This window comes from Sceloporus occidentalis, unplaced genomic scaffold, assembly GCF_023333645.1.
Source record: "Sceloporus occidentalis isolate IW3139 unplaced genomic scaffold, rSceOcc1.0.p SCAF_35, whole genome shotgun sequence".
Classification (NCBI taxonomy): domain Eukaryota; kingdom Metazoa; phylum Chordata; class Lepidosauria; order Squamata; family Phrynosomatidae; genus Sceloporus; species Sceloporus occidentalis.
Window position 1 is genome coordinate 4,078,432 of NW_028317015.1, and position 16,019 is coordinate 4,094,450.

Consider the following 16,019-nt stretch of genomic DNA (forward strand, 5'->3'; position numbering starts at 1 on the left):
TTTCTCCCCACATCATAGAGACAAATTCTCCCCCATTCCTCCAATCTGGGGGAGAAGGCGGTGGCTCTGCCCTTTTGAGGTAGCTCTCCACAAGAACCGGTCAACGGAGCTGATACCGCTGAAAAGCAGATGAAGAAAGACGAAAAAGTGGCACTGCAGAAAAGGAGACAGGGACTTGGAAGAGGACGCCGGAGACAGTAGGAAGACACTGAAAGCGAGTGAGAGCGTGAAAGAGAATGAGTGTGAGAGAGAATGAAAAAGCAATGAAATGCAAACAAAATTCAGAGCTCCCTGGTTTGTTTTTATTAAGGAAATTGGGAAATGTTGTTAAAATTCATACGTATCCGAATGCATAAATCTAATTTGGATTGAAAAATACCACATGCATTTAGAATAATTTGGAACAAAGAAAATATTCTCTGTGAATTAACCAACACATTCTAAAAATACATAATCAGGCAAAAAGAACACATAATGACATGGTAACATACAAACTTAGTCTTGTTACAAACACTATACATACATGGTTTTGACACAACTACAGTATGTGTTCATAAATGTAATGCGTGTTTGTTATCTAATTCATAAAGATAAATATCCCAGCAGAACATAGGAAAGCCCATTGGTACACATTGTGCACATTGGTAACATGAGCAGAGTAAAAGTATGTAAAAAAATGAATCACTTTCAATCCAAATTGCCAAACCCCTCCAATAGCATTATGTTGTTTGTAAATCTCTTTCCGGGCCAGATTCATATTCTCTATTCTCACCTCATCAGATCTAGAAACTCATTTTGCAAGTCGGAAATTATCTAATGAATTTACATATAAAATAAAGCTGTTGATATTACTGGGGCAGCATTTACTTAGCATATAATTTAAGCATATTAACAAATGTAACATATGCACCCTTAGCAGAAATAGCCAGTTATGCATTCTGGCCAAGGTCAAGGGGGGCGGCAGTCCCTCTGCCAGAATGCCGGGTGGCAGATTGTATGCTGTTGCGTAATGGCATGTTTACAAAGTAGATCATTGATCACCTAAATTGGCCCATTTACACTATGGAGGACCAAGGCAAGCAAGTGTATGATGTTCACGCCTGGAGACACTCTGGGTTTGGCACACAGACTCTGGGCAAAGCGCTACAGTAGCCATGGAGGGGGAATCTGGGGGCACTGCCCTCAGTGAATAGTTTTGCTGGTTTGTCAACCCAGAAACATATTTATCTTCTAGATTAGAATGCTATACGGTGCTAGCAATGGGTTACCAAGAGGTTTCATAATCTAAATAAATGCCTACAAATTAATAAAAAAGATATACTATTAATGTTCATATCCAATTTTTATTTGGAAAAATTATGTTGAGATTTCCTCATACAGGTGTTCATAAAGTCTGTTAATATGAAAACCTACATAGTTGGGACTATCAGCCAGTAGCATGTGGTTTGTTTTAGCAATACTCTTTACTTCAGAAGCAACTGTATAAGGCCACAGCAAAGTGCCCCACTGATAATGTATACTTACACTTAATAGGCTTTCCAATAAAATTATTTACTAAAATGTTATAAACACTGGAAGGTCATAAATACCAGGCAATCCTTACAGGGGAGCTCCTAATATTATATTAATTTTAAGGCTCAGGGTACAAATAGGAGCTTTTGTTGTCTTCACTGCAAAGGATTTTGGGGGTAGCAGCCAAGGATTTTTATAATCAGTCATATAGCATGAACTCTGAAGACGTTTGTCTGGGGAGATATCCAGTTCTGGCTGATGTCCCGGAAAAGCATGAGGTTCTTGTTTGAAAACTGCAAAAAATGTAAACATTATAATTTAAAGTATGTTTTCCTGATTGTTAGTAGGACACAGCTTTCTCTATACAGTTGGACAATTAAAAAAAACAAAAAACAAGTAGCATTTTAAAATATAACACCAGTTCACTTACGCGTCTGCAAAAATCTCTTATTCCAACTTTAAACTAGTACTGCCTTAAAGTATTTTTTTTGCTAGTCATTTTCCCGAATTTTCCATTATCCAGGAGCTTGATCAATGTTTAGACTAAGTGTGGAAGAACGTAGGCATTTTCTAAAACTTTACAGCATATATACGATCCTAAGTGTATTCAGGGGAAAGCAATGTGTTCTGTCCTGCAACGCTAATTGTGATAAGGAATTTAACCCCGTTGGCATCTACACCACTTGTATCAGTGTTGTGGCACAAACACAACTAGTGCCTTATGGGACCAAGAGACGCTTCAAAATATGGTTTGGGTAATTAATATTTGGTAGGGAACAGTACTTTAGGAGTACTTGTGGGTATTTGGAGGTACTTGAATCACACTAGTAACTATTGGAAAACGCTACATAAACTCTATGAATGCCATCTACTGACCAAATATTGTAATTCACCATCTCTATTCTGTTACTTTTTACACTAAAGATTTATTCCCTACGAGAAATGTAAAAAATTCTAAAAAGTCCAACAGTTCAGCTTTACGTCCCCAAAATATGCAATACAGAGGTTTAACCTAGGGCATGAATTTGTGACACTAGGAACTGGCCAAAAAAGTCAAGGAAACGGCTTGATTTTTTTTAGGAGTTGATATAAAATAGAACAAAAAATAGGAGCCTAATCTAAAAATCAAGGAGCCACTGCTACCTCGCTCTCTGGATTTGTCAAACTCTGCATTACCAAGACTGATATTTATGAAGGAGCCAATTATCCATAAACAATGGTGTTGGCATGATGGGGGCCATGACTCTACCACCTAAATCCTGTGCCTCTCAGCAATGACCTGCTGAACTGCACCGGGGCATTAACAGTCCTCCATAAGCAGAGAAATCACGTTAGGTCACATATAGAATTGAGGTTCTATGGCTCTTATGAAGGCCGCTAAAGACCAAAAATTAGTATTTTACCAATGTAAGTACGTTTTGCATTTGTAAATTACTTCTGCACATACCAGTGCCTGTCCAGGCATTATTATAGGTAGCCCCCTTTCAAATATGGATTTCTTACAAGGCCTCAGAGTCAAAGCTTCAATGGAGTAAAGGGACATTTTTCCCGAAGAAAATTTGAACAGTAAGAGACAAAAATTTTACTTACCCTGTCGCCTGGAAGACAAGTCTCTTTTGGGGTAATCAACGGAGTGGGAGGTTTGGTAATAGTGAGCAAACTAAAATAAAAAAATGAGGTTTTATCAGTACCTCAAATTCCTGAAAACTTGCCAAACATTTTGTGATATTATATCTAATAAAAGAAAAAAACAAAAAAAACTTATGGTAGTGGATGGAATGGGAATAATCAATTCAGAGCATTGCACCTAGGCTTCCATTCATTTTACCTCAGAGAAGAGACAAAAGGTGGAAATAGGATATTAATTACTGTTCTGAAATCTATTCCATCTACTCCATCCACATCGCGCTTACCTATAGAAGAGGCCGCCTTTATAAGGTTACCCATTCCTTCAGTCGTATAAACACATAACAGTAATTCTGATAAAAAGATGAACTCTAGATTGTAAGCTTGTTTGAGCAGAGCCCTCATCACCTGTTGTCTCTGTAAGTCAATTTGTTATGTTACATACTACTTATGTCCTGTCTACCCATTGCACAGCGCTACGGAATTTGATGGCGCTATATAAAACAATAAATAATAATAATCATAATAACACCACCAATACAGAGATTCTTAGATTTGGGGACACTGACAAATCCACTTTAACATAGACCTATCATGCCCAGTTATTTAATAAACCTCTTAAAGGAGTTTTTAGCCAATTCCAATTACTTTTTGGGGTTAGTTGGCCCCAGTCACACAAACCAAAGGACAAAGAACACACCATTTACCAAAGCAGTTTGGGTAAACACATTTTTATGTGTATCGTGGTTCATCTTAAGCTAGGGTTGCCACCTTTTCCTCAAAAAAATACTGGACATAGTTATGGGTTGGCGAGGGAGAAGCCACAAAAACAGACTTTTTCACTCACTCTAACTCACACTTTCTCATACTCTCACCCTCAATGTCTCCCAACCCCCTCCGTGTCCTCTTCTCCTTTTCCATAGCTCTGCTTCTACGTTATCTTTTGTTTTCTTTTTTCATCTTCTTCCCCAATATCAGTTTCGTTGACCAGGCCTTCCAGAGAGCTTCTGCATAACGGCCTTTTGAGTAAGCACTCTAGGAGGCCTGGTCAACAAAGCTGACACCAGCAAGAACCTGAGGAAAAAAGAAGACGGCAGAACAGGAAGAGGCAAGAGAGGAAGTGGAGATTGGAAAAAAAAGAGACAAGGATGTGGAAGAGAGAGGGGAAAAGAAAGGGGAGAAGAGAGGGGAGAAGAGAGGGGAGAAGAGAGGGGAGAAGAGAGGGGAGAAGAGAGGGGAGAAGAGAGGGGAGAAGAGAGGGGAGAAGAGATGAAGTGGAGACTTGGAAAAAAGAGACAAGGATGAGGAGGAGAGAGGAGGAGGAGGGAGAGAGAAAGTATAAGAAAGCTTGAGCAACCCTACCTAATGCCACCTCTCTATTATAAAACTGTAGCCCTACCACAGTAATGCATATTCTCTAGTTCTTGGCTCCCAAGTACCTGTGAGGGCATGGGCTTCCTCTCTTTCAGTTTACGTAGGTCATTCCGTTCCTCATTCCAGTTACCCATGAGGGTCTTATTGGAGTAAGAATCCTCTTTAGTTGTACATCGCCAGCCATACTGCTTGAACTTAGACAATGGCCCATGATCCATCCACACCTCTCCATGTCCATCTGCATGTAAGAGAGATCCGTAACAAGGTCTGGAATATAGGCGCTCAGACATTCCGCTGAAACAGACAAATTTAAACTTAAATACAGTGCACAAGGGTTTATAATATAAAAATATTAGATCATCTGTTTAGGGCCTTGAATGCTTTACGGGAATCCTTAGTGGGTTTTCTCCTAGTTTTCCTGTATTATGTCGCTTACAGATATCGTATGCAACTATATCTGTTTAAGTCTAGTCTTCATGTTGTCAGTTACTGATAACTCCTCGCACTTTCCGAGCCCCGTGCAACATCTATTCAAACGATACAATTCACATTTAGAAACTCAATACTAAAAACAAAGCAGATTCACATTGTGAGACATTGCAAATATTTAAATTGTACATTTTTGTCTTAATAACATGCTAAACATGTGGTCTATTTTTTTGTTACAGGTTAATTGAGATGCATATAGAGATCTGCAGAGGCTGCATTCTCAGGTGCTTCAATTTGGATAAAAAAACAGCTTTACTTGCAAATAGTATCCAAATAAACTATATTGACAAACATGTTTATCATTGAAAAATCAAAATTGCCTGTTTTAATAGTATTTCGAAAAACAAACTTACAAACTCTCGTTTAGATATATAGATATAGATATATATTACCGTATTGGCTCGAATATAGGCCGCACTTTTCCCCCCCCACTTTAAGTCTTTAAAGTGGGGGTGCGGCCTATATTCGGGGTCTAGCGCCCGACGCCCGGGACATGTAGTCCCGGACGCCGGGCAGGCAGCGGGGCTAGGATACAGATCCCCCGCAGCGGTGCAGGGAACCTGCATCCTACTCCCCGATACGCTCAGACAGCCTCCCCTGCCGGCACGGGAGGTTGTCTAACCGCACGATGCGTTTTACCTCTGGCCCCCGGCCTGACTTACCGGAGCAGACTCCCGGGTGTCTTGCGGGGCCGGCGGCGGACATCTACGCAATACGCGTATACAACTTCCGGTGCCGGCACGTCCGGCACCGGAAGTTGTATACGCGTATTGCGTAGATGTCCGCCGCCGGCCTCGCAAGACACCCGGGAGTCTGCTCCGGTAAGTCAGTCGGGGGGGCAGAGGAGGACAGTGGCAGCATATCTCGGGGGGGGGGGGACGGACAGTGGCAGCATATCTCGGGGGGGGGGGGACGGACAGTGGCAGCATATCTCGGGGGGGGGACGGACAGTGGCAGCATATCTCGGGGGGGGGGGGGTGGGACGGACAGTGGCAGCATATCTCGGGGGGGGGGGTGGGACGGACAGTGGCAGCATATCTCGGGGGGGGGGGGGGGGACGGACAGTGGCAGCATATCGCGGGGGGGGGGGACGGACAGTGGCAGCATATCTCGGGGGGGGGGGGACGGACAGTGGCAGCATATCGCGGGGGGGGGGGGGACGGACAGTGGCAGCATATCTCGGGGGGGGGGGGGGGGACGGACAGTGGCAGCATATCTCGGGGGGGGGGGGGACGGACAGTGGCAGCATATCTCGGGGGGGGGGGGAGGACGGACAGTGGCAGCATATCTCGGGGGGGGGGGGACGGACAGTGGCAGCATATCTCGGGGGGGGGGGGACGGACAGTGGCAGCATATCTCGGGGGGGGGGGGGGGACGGACAGTGGCAGCATATCTCGGGGGGGGGGGGGACGGACAGTGGCAGCATATCTCGGGGGGGGGGGACGGACAGTGGCAGCATATCTCGGGGGGGGGGGGACGGACAGTGGCAGCATATCTCGGGGGGGGGGGGGACGGACAGTGGCAGCATATCTCGGGGGGGGGGGGGGGACGGACAGTGGCAGCATATCTCGGGGGGGGGGGGACGGACAGTGGCAGCATATCTCGGGGGGGGGACGGACAGTGGCAGCATATCTCGGGGGGAGGGAGGACAGTGACAGCATATCTCGGGGGGGGACGGACAGTGGCAGCATATCTCGGGGGGGGGGCGGACAGTGGCAGCATATCTCGGGGGGGGGCGGACAGTGGCAGCATATCTCGGGGGGGGAACAGTGGCAGCATATCTCGGGGGGGGGACAGTGGCAGCATATCTCGGGGGGGGGCGGACAGTGGCAGCATATCTCGGGGGGGGGACGGACAGTGGCAGCATATCTCGGGGGGGGACGGACAGTGGCAGCATATCTCGGGGGGGGGACGGACAGTGGCAGCATATCTCGGGGGGGGGGACGGACAGTGGCAGCATATCTGGGGGGGGGACGGACAGTGGCAGCATATCTCGGGGGGGGGGACGGACAGTGGCAGCATATCTCGGGGGGGGGACGGACAGTGGCAGCATATCTCGGGGGACGGACGGACAGTGGCAGCATATCTCGGGGGGGGGGGGGCGGACAGTGGCAGCATATCTCGGGGGGAGGGAGGACAGTGAAAGCATATCTCGGGGGGGGGGCAGTGGCAGCATATCTCGGGGGGAGGGAGGACAGTGACAGCATATCTCGGGGGGGGACAAAGTGGCAGCATGTTTTTTTTGGTGCTTTTTTAAAGAAAAAAACTTTTTCTTTAAAAAAGCACCAAACTTTTAGGGGGCGGCCTATATCCGAGCCAATACGGTATATATTTAGCATTCGAGACTCACCAATGTGCGGGCCACTAGTACCCTGACCTGTAACCTAAACTTGTTGATACGTTACTTGGCAACCACGACGTCATCAACGTGCGCTCTGGGAGACAAACGCGTGTTGGCCGGTGTATGTGCTGATGCCTTTTGTAAAGTATTTTCGGGTCTGTCAGGATCGTGCGCGGCCTGTGTAGAAGTCGTAACAGAGATCGCTGACAGAGAGGGGATGTAAAAGCAAGCGACTGAAGACAACAACTTCCTGGGACGGATCTCGAGTGTGCGTCGCCATGGGTGAGCCCCTTAATCTGTGTGATGCATACAGTCTTCTTTGTAGGGATTAAACCTTTGGTTGTCGGCTTGTCGCGTTATGAAAGTGGTCTCTTGGGACCAAAGGCCAAACTGAATCCCCTATGTTGGGTAAATAGAGGCTGGTTGAGCCCTTCTTGCATATAAGTACTCATAAGGGGTCTGGCTTCCAGAATCATAGACGGGATACAAAGATTTGTCTCTGGCACTTTAACATAATAGGAAAGTCTATGCTTCTGGTTCTCGGTTACTGGATCTGCTCCATTATTATTTAACTGCTAATCGCGATTGGGCAGCCAAAGGCAAGAACATTTCCTAGCTATGTGTACACAGCTTGTATGTTTGTCACTATTTTTACAAGGTACCCCTTATATATATATATATATATATATAACGGTATATGTCAGAAATTTCCATGGTTTTGTGGGGAAAAAAAACCAAAAGCATATTTTGTCCAGATGGTGTTAATGTTGTACATAACTGTTGCAGCTGTAAACTGCTGATTTCTAATGGAAGATCTTTATAGGCGTACGGAGGCTCTTTATCACTGTGTTCCAATAGCACGTTGTGTTCGCTAATTCATACGTTTAAAAGGTTAATTTGTCATTAGAAAACCCTTTTCCAATTATGTCACCATGCCGTCGTTAGCAGTCAAGGGGTTAAACCTAAAGGCCCTATTAACCATAACTGCCCCTAAATTAACCCTAAACACCCCATCAACCATAACTGCCTCTAAATTTACCCTAATGACCCATTTACCATAACTGCCCCTAAATTAACCCTAAACACCCCATTAACCACGACTCGCCCTAAATTAACCCTAAACTCCCCATTAACCATGACTGATCCTAAATTAACCCCCACCTCCCCTATCTTTCAGCATCCCAAATATTAATTTTATACTCAGATGAGTTGCTGAGCAGTGTGGACGCTATACGGAAATGGGCGGGGCCAATCATCAGTGTGGCTGCAGGGAGGGACTGGGAGAAAAAAGGGGCTGGGCCAATCATCGGAGGGACTGTAAGTAGTAACTACTGCGAGTCACACTGAATGAAACAGATTATAAAATGAGGGGTATTATTCAGAGCATTTGCTGTGGAAAATACCCTCATTTTATAATCTATCAAAAAAATTGATTCAACTAGTCAATAATGAAATTCGTTGGCAATGATTTTCATTATCAATTTTATCGATTAGTTGTTGCAGCCCTATAAACCAGTGACTAACACTTTGTTTAAATTCTTAAACTAAAAAGAGATGTTGGTGTGCCTTATGGCTTTGTTTGAAATGAGCATGGCGTATAGTGAAAAATTGTTGTATAGCTACCGGCAGCCATGTGTACGCCGAGGAACTATAAAAGAATGTCAAAACAAAAGAATTGCGTAGTCCCCCCTTTTGTTCTAACTGGATTTCTCTTTTAGATCAAAATAACACAGAGGAACGTCTTAATGTCTTGTTGGTGGGTGAAGGAAATTTCTCCTTCTCCCTTGCCCTTTGCAATACCAGCCAAGACAAATATCGTATTACTGCCACCTGTTATGATGCTGAAGATACAATATGCGAAAAGCCCTTTGCCTGCCAGAATGTACAGACACTTCGAGACAAAGGTAAAAGCGGAGGAACGATTTGCAGCGGATTGGTTAAATTACTATCTAGACGTAGTTCAATGTAAGTTCTCAGTCTCGTGATGTTCCTACTGTTTTCTTTCGTTGCACTGTAAGATTTTGAACTAGGATTCATAGAATTCCATTAGGGAGTTAAACTCTGACGCACAGCTCGATGTACCTTTTATTAAACAACGTCTCACACTAAAATAAAGTAGGATATTGGCAATCATGCATGCATTTGCTAGACGTGTAATGATGATCTGTTATGTAAGTTTGAATGTTCTGCCTCAGCGTGACATTTACTCTCCAAGCTGTCCTTAGTGAAACCATTTCTTAAGGCTTTTTACAGAAATTTGGAACTTGGCTTATTGGTTTGATTAGCCAATGCCATGATTCACTCAGCGGTATAAATAATATAATCTTGAGTTTCTTCTCTTCAGGAGCTATAATCTACTTTGGAGTGGATGCAACAAGACTTAAAGATCATGATTTGTCTTCCAATGCACCTTATGATAGAATTATTTTCATCTTCCCTCACTGTGGAAGGAAGGCTGGTGTGAAGAAGAACAGAGAGCTGCTTGCAAATTTTTTTCAAAGGTTAAGTATTAACTGGCAACCAGTTCATTTTAAATCTTTTTTTTCACAAGGTGTAGAATTGTTGATGGGAAATGGTCCAAAAGGCAACGTCCCATTGGTATCCCCAAACGCTCTTCATGCATGCTGGGTAAGATGGGTCAAAAGAACAAAAGTGTGAACATTACACAAAGTGATGATGGAGCAGTCCACATATGGAATTAATGCAAGCAGCCAGATTGGCAGGTCCAGGAGCAAGAAAGATGTGTCACTGTAAAATGGGACAAGATATAAAAATCTAGGAACCACGGCATTTTTGTTTTAAAGGCAAGAATTAGTGATCATTGACAGTGATACCTATTCTTTTGCAGCTGTGCAGATGTTTTAACCCAGAAAGGGGACATCCATGTGGCCTTATGTAAAGGACAGGGTGGGACTCCTGCTGACCGTCCAATGAGAGAATGGCATAACAGCTGGCAAGTGGTATCCATGGCAGCCAGAGCGGGGTTTGTTCTGAGTGCAGTTGTTCCCTTTGCCAGTGATGTATACAGTGGGTATCAGTCCACAGGGTACAGGTAAGTTGATGGTGGATCTCCATGTGTCTCTGTATTTTAAATGTATTGCCAGAAATCATTCCATTCAGGGATTAAGAATTGCTACTATCCAAGTTATGGGACCTCGTGATATATAACTGCCAGCATAATGTATTTACCATATTTGCTCGATTATAAGACGACCCTGACTATAAGACCCCCAAAAATCTGAATATTAATTTATGAAAAAAAGCCTGAATATAAGACGACCCTATAGGAAAAAAGTTTTACCAGTAAATATTAATTCATGTAAACTATGTGAACAATTGTTTGTTAATAAAAGCTACGATTGAGAAAAATATTTTGTTTTTATTTCCTTTTTTCAACCTGCCCCCAGGCTTGCCACTCTGCCCCAGAAATGCCTTATACCCTCTATATGCCACTGTGCCCCATGATATGCCTTTTGACCCCCCTATGTGCCACTCCAGAATTGCCTTATACCTCTATATGCCACTCTGGCATTTAGGGGGTTAAAAGGCATATAATGGGGCAGAGTGGCATATATGGGGGTATAAGGCATTTCAGGAGGCAGAGTGGCGCATAGAGGGTTAAAAGGCATTTCTGGAGGCAGAGTGGCATTAAGGGGGTTAAAAGAGCACTCTGCCTCCAGAAATTACAACTACACTTAGTCCGGGCGAATCGCGTAGAGCTCTACACGCTGCCCGGACTAAGCACCAGGGACTCAGAGGCACCGGTAAATTGGGGGGAATAACACAGGAGGATCCAGGTCCCCTGCATCTGAGTCCCCGGTGCTTAGTCCGCTGTCCTCGCTCTACACGCTGCCCGGACTTAGCACCGGGGATTCAGAAGCACCAGTAAGTTGGGGGGCGGCATAACACAGGAGGAAGATCCAGGTCCCCTGCATCGCTGTGGGGGATCTGGATCTTAGTCTCATAGTCTGACCTATTTGAGGTCTGATTATAAGACGACCCCAATTATAAGACGAGGGATATTTTTCAGAGCATTTGCTCTGGAAAAAACCTTGTCTTATAATCGGGCAAATACGGTATATTGTAAATAGTTTATTCAAGTGAACACAATTCTTTCAAACCAAGGACCTGAGGCATGCCTGTAGGGCATACTCAGCTTTCATGTGCAATAAAGTGCGTTTGATGGTTTGAGTGTCCCTTAACTCATGTCATAAGGTTTTCTTTTTTCTTTGCCTGTTTAAGATGCCGGTAATCTGTTGCAATAGCATCTACTAATCATGCACCATGAAGGTTGTATACGGTACATGCTTTTCTTAACAGTCCACAATAATGTTTAGCTCCTTGCTCTTTGCGTGAAGGTTCCACGTATATACATTTGATATTATTCAGCAGCAGCTCATGGGCCTCTGCTTTGCCTAAAAAGTTAAACATATCTTGTGGTCACTGAACACATGGATGTTTTATATAATTGTTTGTGCCCGTTTCTCTTTGCCACAGAAGCCAAGAAAAATCATTTCTTGTGGATGGCTCATTGAATCATATCTTCACCAGAGGTTTGCCAGTGGAGAACATGATTCCGCTGGACATAATCAGTATGTTAATGGAAACGCCACCTTCTCACCAGACCCCAGAATGGTGTGATAAAATGTAAGTGCTAATGATGGCTGTCTAGTTAGGTACTAATGCGTGTATGTTCCATTTGTGTGATCTCACTATATGTTTGCGGTTTGTTCACTAAAGTAAACTTGACTTCACTATGCATTATAAAGGTCCACCACTGGTGTGTATTTGCTGCAGGAGCTGCCTGGCTCACTGGCTGGCTTTTTATAATGTATGTTAAATCAATGAGTGTTCAGAATTTTCTTATGCATTATACAGGTCTAGGTGAGTTCAGCCCTTCCTGCTCAAGAAAGTTGCCACTGTTGTGAAATGAGGCATTTGAAACTCCAACGCTCTTGCAAGCTCTTCTGCTAACTCCCTATTGCCCATGGAATTGCCAAAATAGCTTCTACATAAGCATGTTTATGTAAAATATTGTCTTGAAACATCCCCCATCAGTCATTGTCTAGCTAAGCAGGATCTTGCCAGAATCATTATGATCCATCAAATCATACTTTTGGAAAATACAAGGAACATTTAGTGTGTCCAGCTGATAACTTTTGACAACTTCAATAATAATCTGTCTGTTGTATATGGCATATATTTTTAGATTTATAATTACATCTCATTAAGAGGTTGTTCCTAACATTATATAACAATGTCGCTTCTTTCATTTATGTAGTGGAGATTTACTGAGAAGAGATCCATGTCATCCCACCAACCTACTCAATGATAAACTTGTGGCCTTCCTTGGCCAATCCATGATCCTAAATCATTTCAAAGACACATTCCCTCTTGTACGTGAGACTTGTGTTTCTTCTGCTTGTCCTTGGCAATTAGAGTCTCAAGCCAGTTTGTATTATATCCGGACTACTGACAAGAATGAAATACCATCAAGGGACTTTCATGATCTTCAGGAAAAGAAGGCTTCTTGTGATAAAAACACTTATGTGATGGATGTCCATGCAACATGTGATGAAAACACAGATCAGAACTTTAGAATCAGTTACTTGAGGCCATCACTGACACACTGTATTGACTGTATAATTAAGAAAAATCATATTTCATCCAATTCTCTGTATGTTTTAAGTGGGCCTGTTTTTAGGAAGTGTTTAATATCACCGTGGATTATGCCAGTTTACCGTGAGACTCTTATCATGTTGGGCTTTCAGAGTAACGATGCCACAACCAATCATCAACTGCTGATTGATGCTGTTGAAAAGGCTATAATGTCTCTAGTGACTTTTACATCCAGTGAATCTATTTGTTTTGTTAAGAATGAATTAGAATCCTGTACAAATGTGAACCCTTTAACTGCTCACCAGAAGCTTACTGGTGCACATTATACAATTAATATGTCAGCACCTGCTTGTAATGGAGATCAAGTTGTAGGACGTATAATTTCAGTTTTACCAGGGCAGCTAAGTAACAACTTTGGTCTTCTACTGGTGACAATTAATATAGACCTAATAACCTTGCTTCTTTTAGATGTCCCTGATTGGCGACTGCTCTGGACAGCAGATGCTCGATTCATGCAACAGTACAAGCATCACCAGCTAAAACCCTTTCAAACCTTATCTTTGTATCCGCCATACTATGTCCATGATGTCAGCTTCTGGGTCGGTGAAGGCTCAGTGTTTGATGATATAGAGTTTCACACTATTGTCCAAAGAGTCTCCAAGGGGACTGTTGTTCGCATTCAGCTACAGGATCGATTTGAGAACTCCCCAGCCAGAAAGACCAGCCTGTGTTATCGGGTTATCTATCAGTCTTGTGATAGGGCTCTTTCGTATGAGGCAGCATCAGCAATGCAACTGCTATTAAGGGAAGAGCTGCAACGGTGTCTAAGTGTCACTCTTAGATAGTAAACTGCTGTGTGCATGACAGCAAAACCTTGCTCCTGTTAACAAGGAAAAATGGTCACTTTATCAGGTACACCTGTATAATTGGTTGTTAACACAAATAGTTAATCAGCCAATAACATGGCAGCAACCCAATGCATTTAGGCATGTCTATGTTGTTCAAACATCAAGTCTTCCAGTCTTCCATTGTCCGGTTTTGGTGGTCCTGTGAAAATTGGAGCCTCAGTTTCCGGTTCCTAGCTGGCAGGTGTAGCACCCGGTGTGGTCTTCTGCTGCTGTAGCCCATCTGCTTCAAGGAATGGTTATATGAGTTACTGTTGCCTTTCTGTCATCTCGAACCAGTCTGGCTATTTTTTCTTTCACTTCTGTAAAGTATTTTTCAAATAAAAGTCAGAAGCTGTGTTTTTGGTTAATTTTTTCAACATATTCTATAATTCTTTAATAGTAAATTAGATGATATGATTAAATTAATGGTATCTTGTCCTGAAAAAAAACAATATTTGAATATTAATTCAGGAATTCCTCCATAGGAAAAAAGTTTTATTAGTAAATATTAATTCAATAAACTATGTTTCTATGTTTAATAAAAACTGTGATTGAATAAATGCATTTTTTTTATTTAAATGCCACTTTGCCCCCCCAGATATGCCACTCTGCCCCCTTATATGCCACTCTGCCCCCAGAAATACCTTATACCCTGTGGCGTCACTAGCTTTCATATTTGGGGGGGGCACATGGGGGGACAGAGACCAAAGTGTGTGGGGGGCAATTATAAAACGCTACATATACACTTATGTATCAGGGGACTACAGCCCCTGCTGCCAATATGAATATAAATATTAGACCCTGCTGTCAATATATGTTAATATTAGACCCTGCTGCCAATATATATATATAAATAGCCCTTGCTGCCAATATATCCAATATATATAAATATTAGATCCTGCTGCCAATAGATATATATATATATATCTATATATCTATATATATATTTATCTATATATCTATATATAGATATATATATATCTATATATAGATATATATCTATATCTATATATAGATATATATCTATATCTATATATAGATATATATCTATATCTATATATAGATATATATCTATATCTATATATATAGATATATATCTATATCTATATATATAGATATATATCTATATCTATATATATAGATATATATCTATATCTATATATAGATATATATCTATATCTATATATAGATATATATCTATATATAGATATATATCTATATATAGATATATATCTATATCTATATCTATATATAGATATATATCTATATCTATATATAGATATATATCTATATCTATATATAGATATATATCTATATCTATATATAGATATATATCTATATCTAGATATAGATATATATCTATATCTAGATATAGATATATATCTATATATAGATATAGATATATATCTATATATAGATATAGATATATATCTATATATAGATATAGATCTATATCTATATATAGATATAGATCTATATCTATATATAGATATAGATCTATATCTATATATAGATATATATCTATATCTATATATAGATATATATCTATATCTATATATAGATATATATCTATATCTATATATAGATATATATCTATATCTATATATAGATATATATCTATATCTATATATAGATATATATCTATATCTATATCTATATCTATATATAGATATATATCTATATCTATATATAGATATATATCTATATATAGATATATATCTATATATAGATATATATCTATATATAGATATATATCTATATATAGATATAGATATATATATATCTATATATAGATATATATATATCTATATATAGATATATATATATATATAAATATTAGACCCTGTTGCCAATATATTTTATAGTGAAATAATTGGACCCTACCCAAGCACTTCCTTGGGCCCTGCCCCACGCTCCCTGTCATGCAATTAATTCCTCCTCTACAACACCCCCCAAAAAATTGCCCACACTGACTGCAGATCAGGGGACGACTGTGAGAGTCTACGCAGTCTTCCTTCCTTCTGACAGCACCGTGACATTGAGAGGTCCTCGCCCCGTAATCATCCCCAGAGTCCCTTTGTCCCCTCATTTACTAAACCACACCCCTCTTTTACTTACTCCCTGTAGTTCAGGTATAGATCAAATAAATAACACATGTAAATAGCACATGC

The 16,019-nt window shown here is 41.5% G+C and overlaps 2 protein-coding genes across 2 annotated transcripts; one reads left to right on the forward strand and one right to left on the reverse strand.

The window, feature by feature from the left end:
• Positions 1 to 1,599: 1,599 nt before the first annotated feature.
• LOC149297993 (cilia- and flagella-associated protein 68-like) lies at positions 1,600 to 4,802 on the reverse strand. The gene is made up of 3 exons (XM_089487854.1): positions 4,578 to 4,802; positions 3,103 to 3,172; positions 1,600 to 1,805 (listed from the first exon to the last, which is right to left on the reverse strand). Exons 1-3 carry the CDS (start codon positions 4,800 to 4,802, stop codon positions 1,600 to 1,602), a joined length of 501 nt encoding a protein of 166 aa, XP_089343980.1.
• Positions 4,803 to 7,620: 2,818 nt separating this feature from the next.
• On the forward strand, positions 7,621 to 13,806 carry LOC149297994 (ferredoxin-fold anticodon-binding domain-containing protein 1-like). Its single transcript, XM_089487856.1, has 6 exons — positions 7,621 to 7,624; positions 9,061 to 9,246; positions 9,687 to 9,843; positions 10,191 to 10,394; positions 11,840 to 11,989; positions 12,624 to 13,806. Exons 1-6 carry the CDS (start codon positions 7,621 to 7,623, stop codon positions 13,804 to 13,806), a joined length of 1,884 nt encoding a protein of 627 aa, XP_089343982.1.
• The last annotated feature ends 2,213 nt before the right edge of the window (positions 13,807 to 16,019 follow it).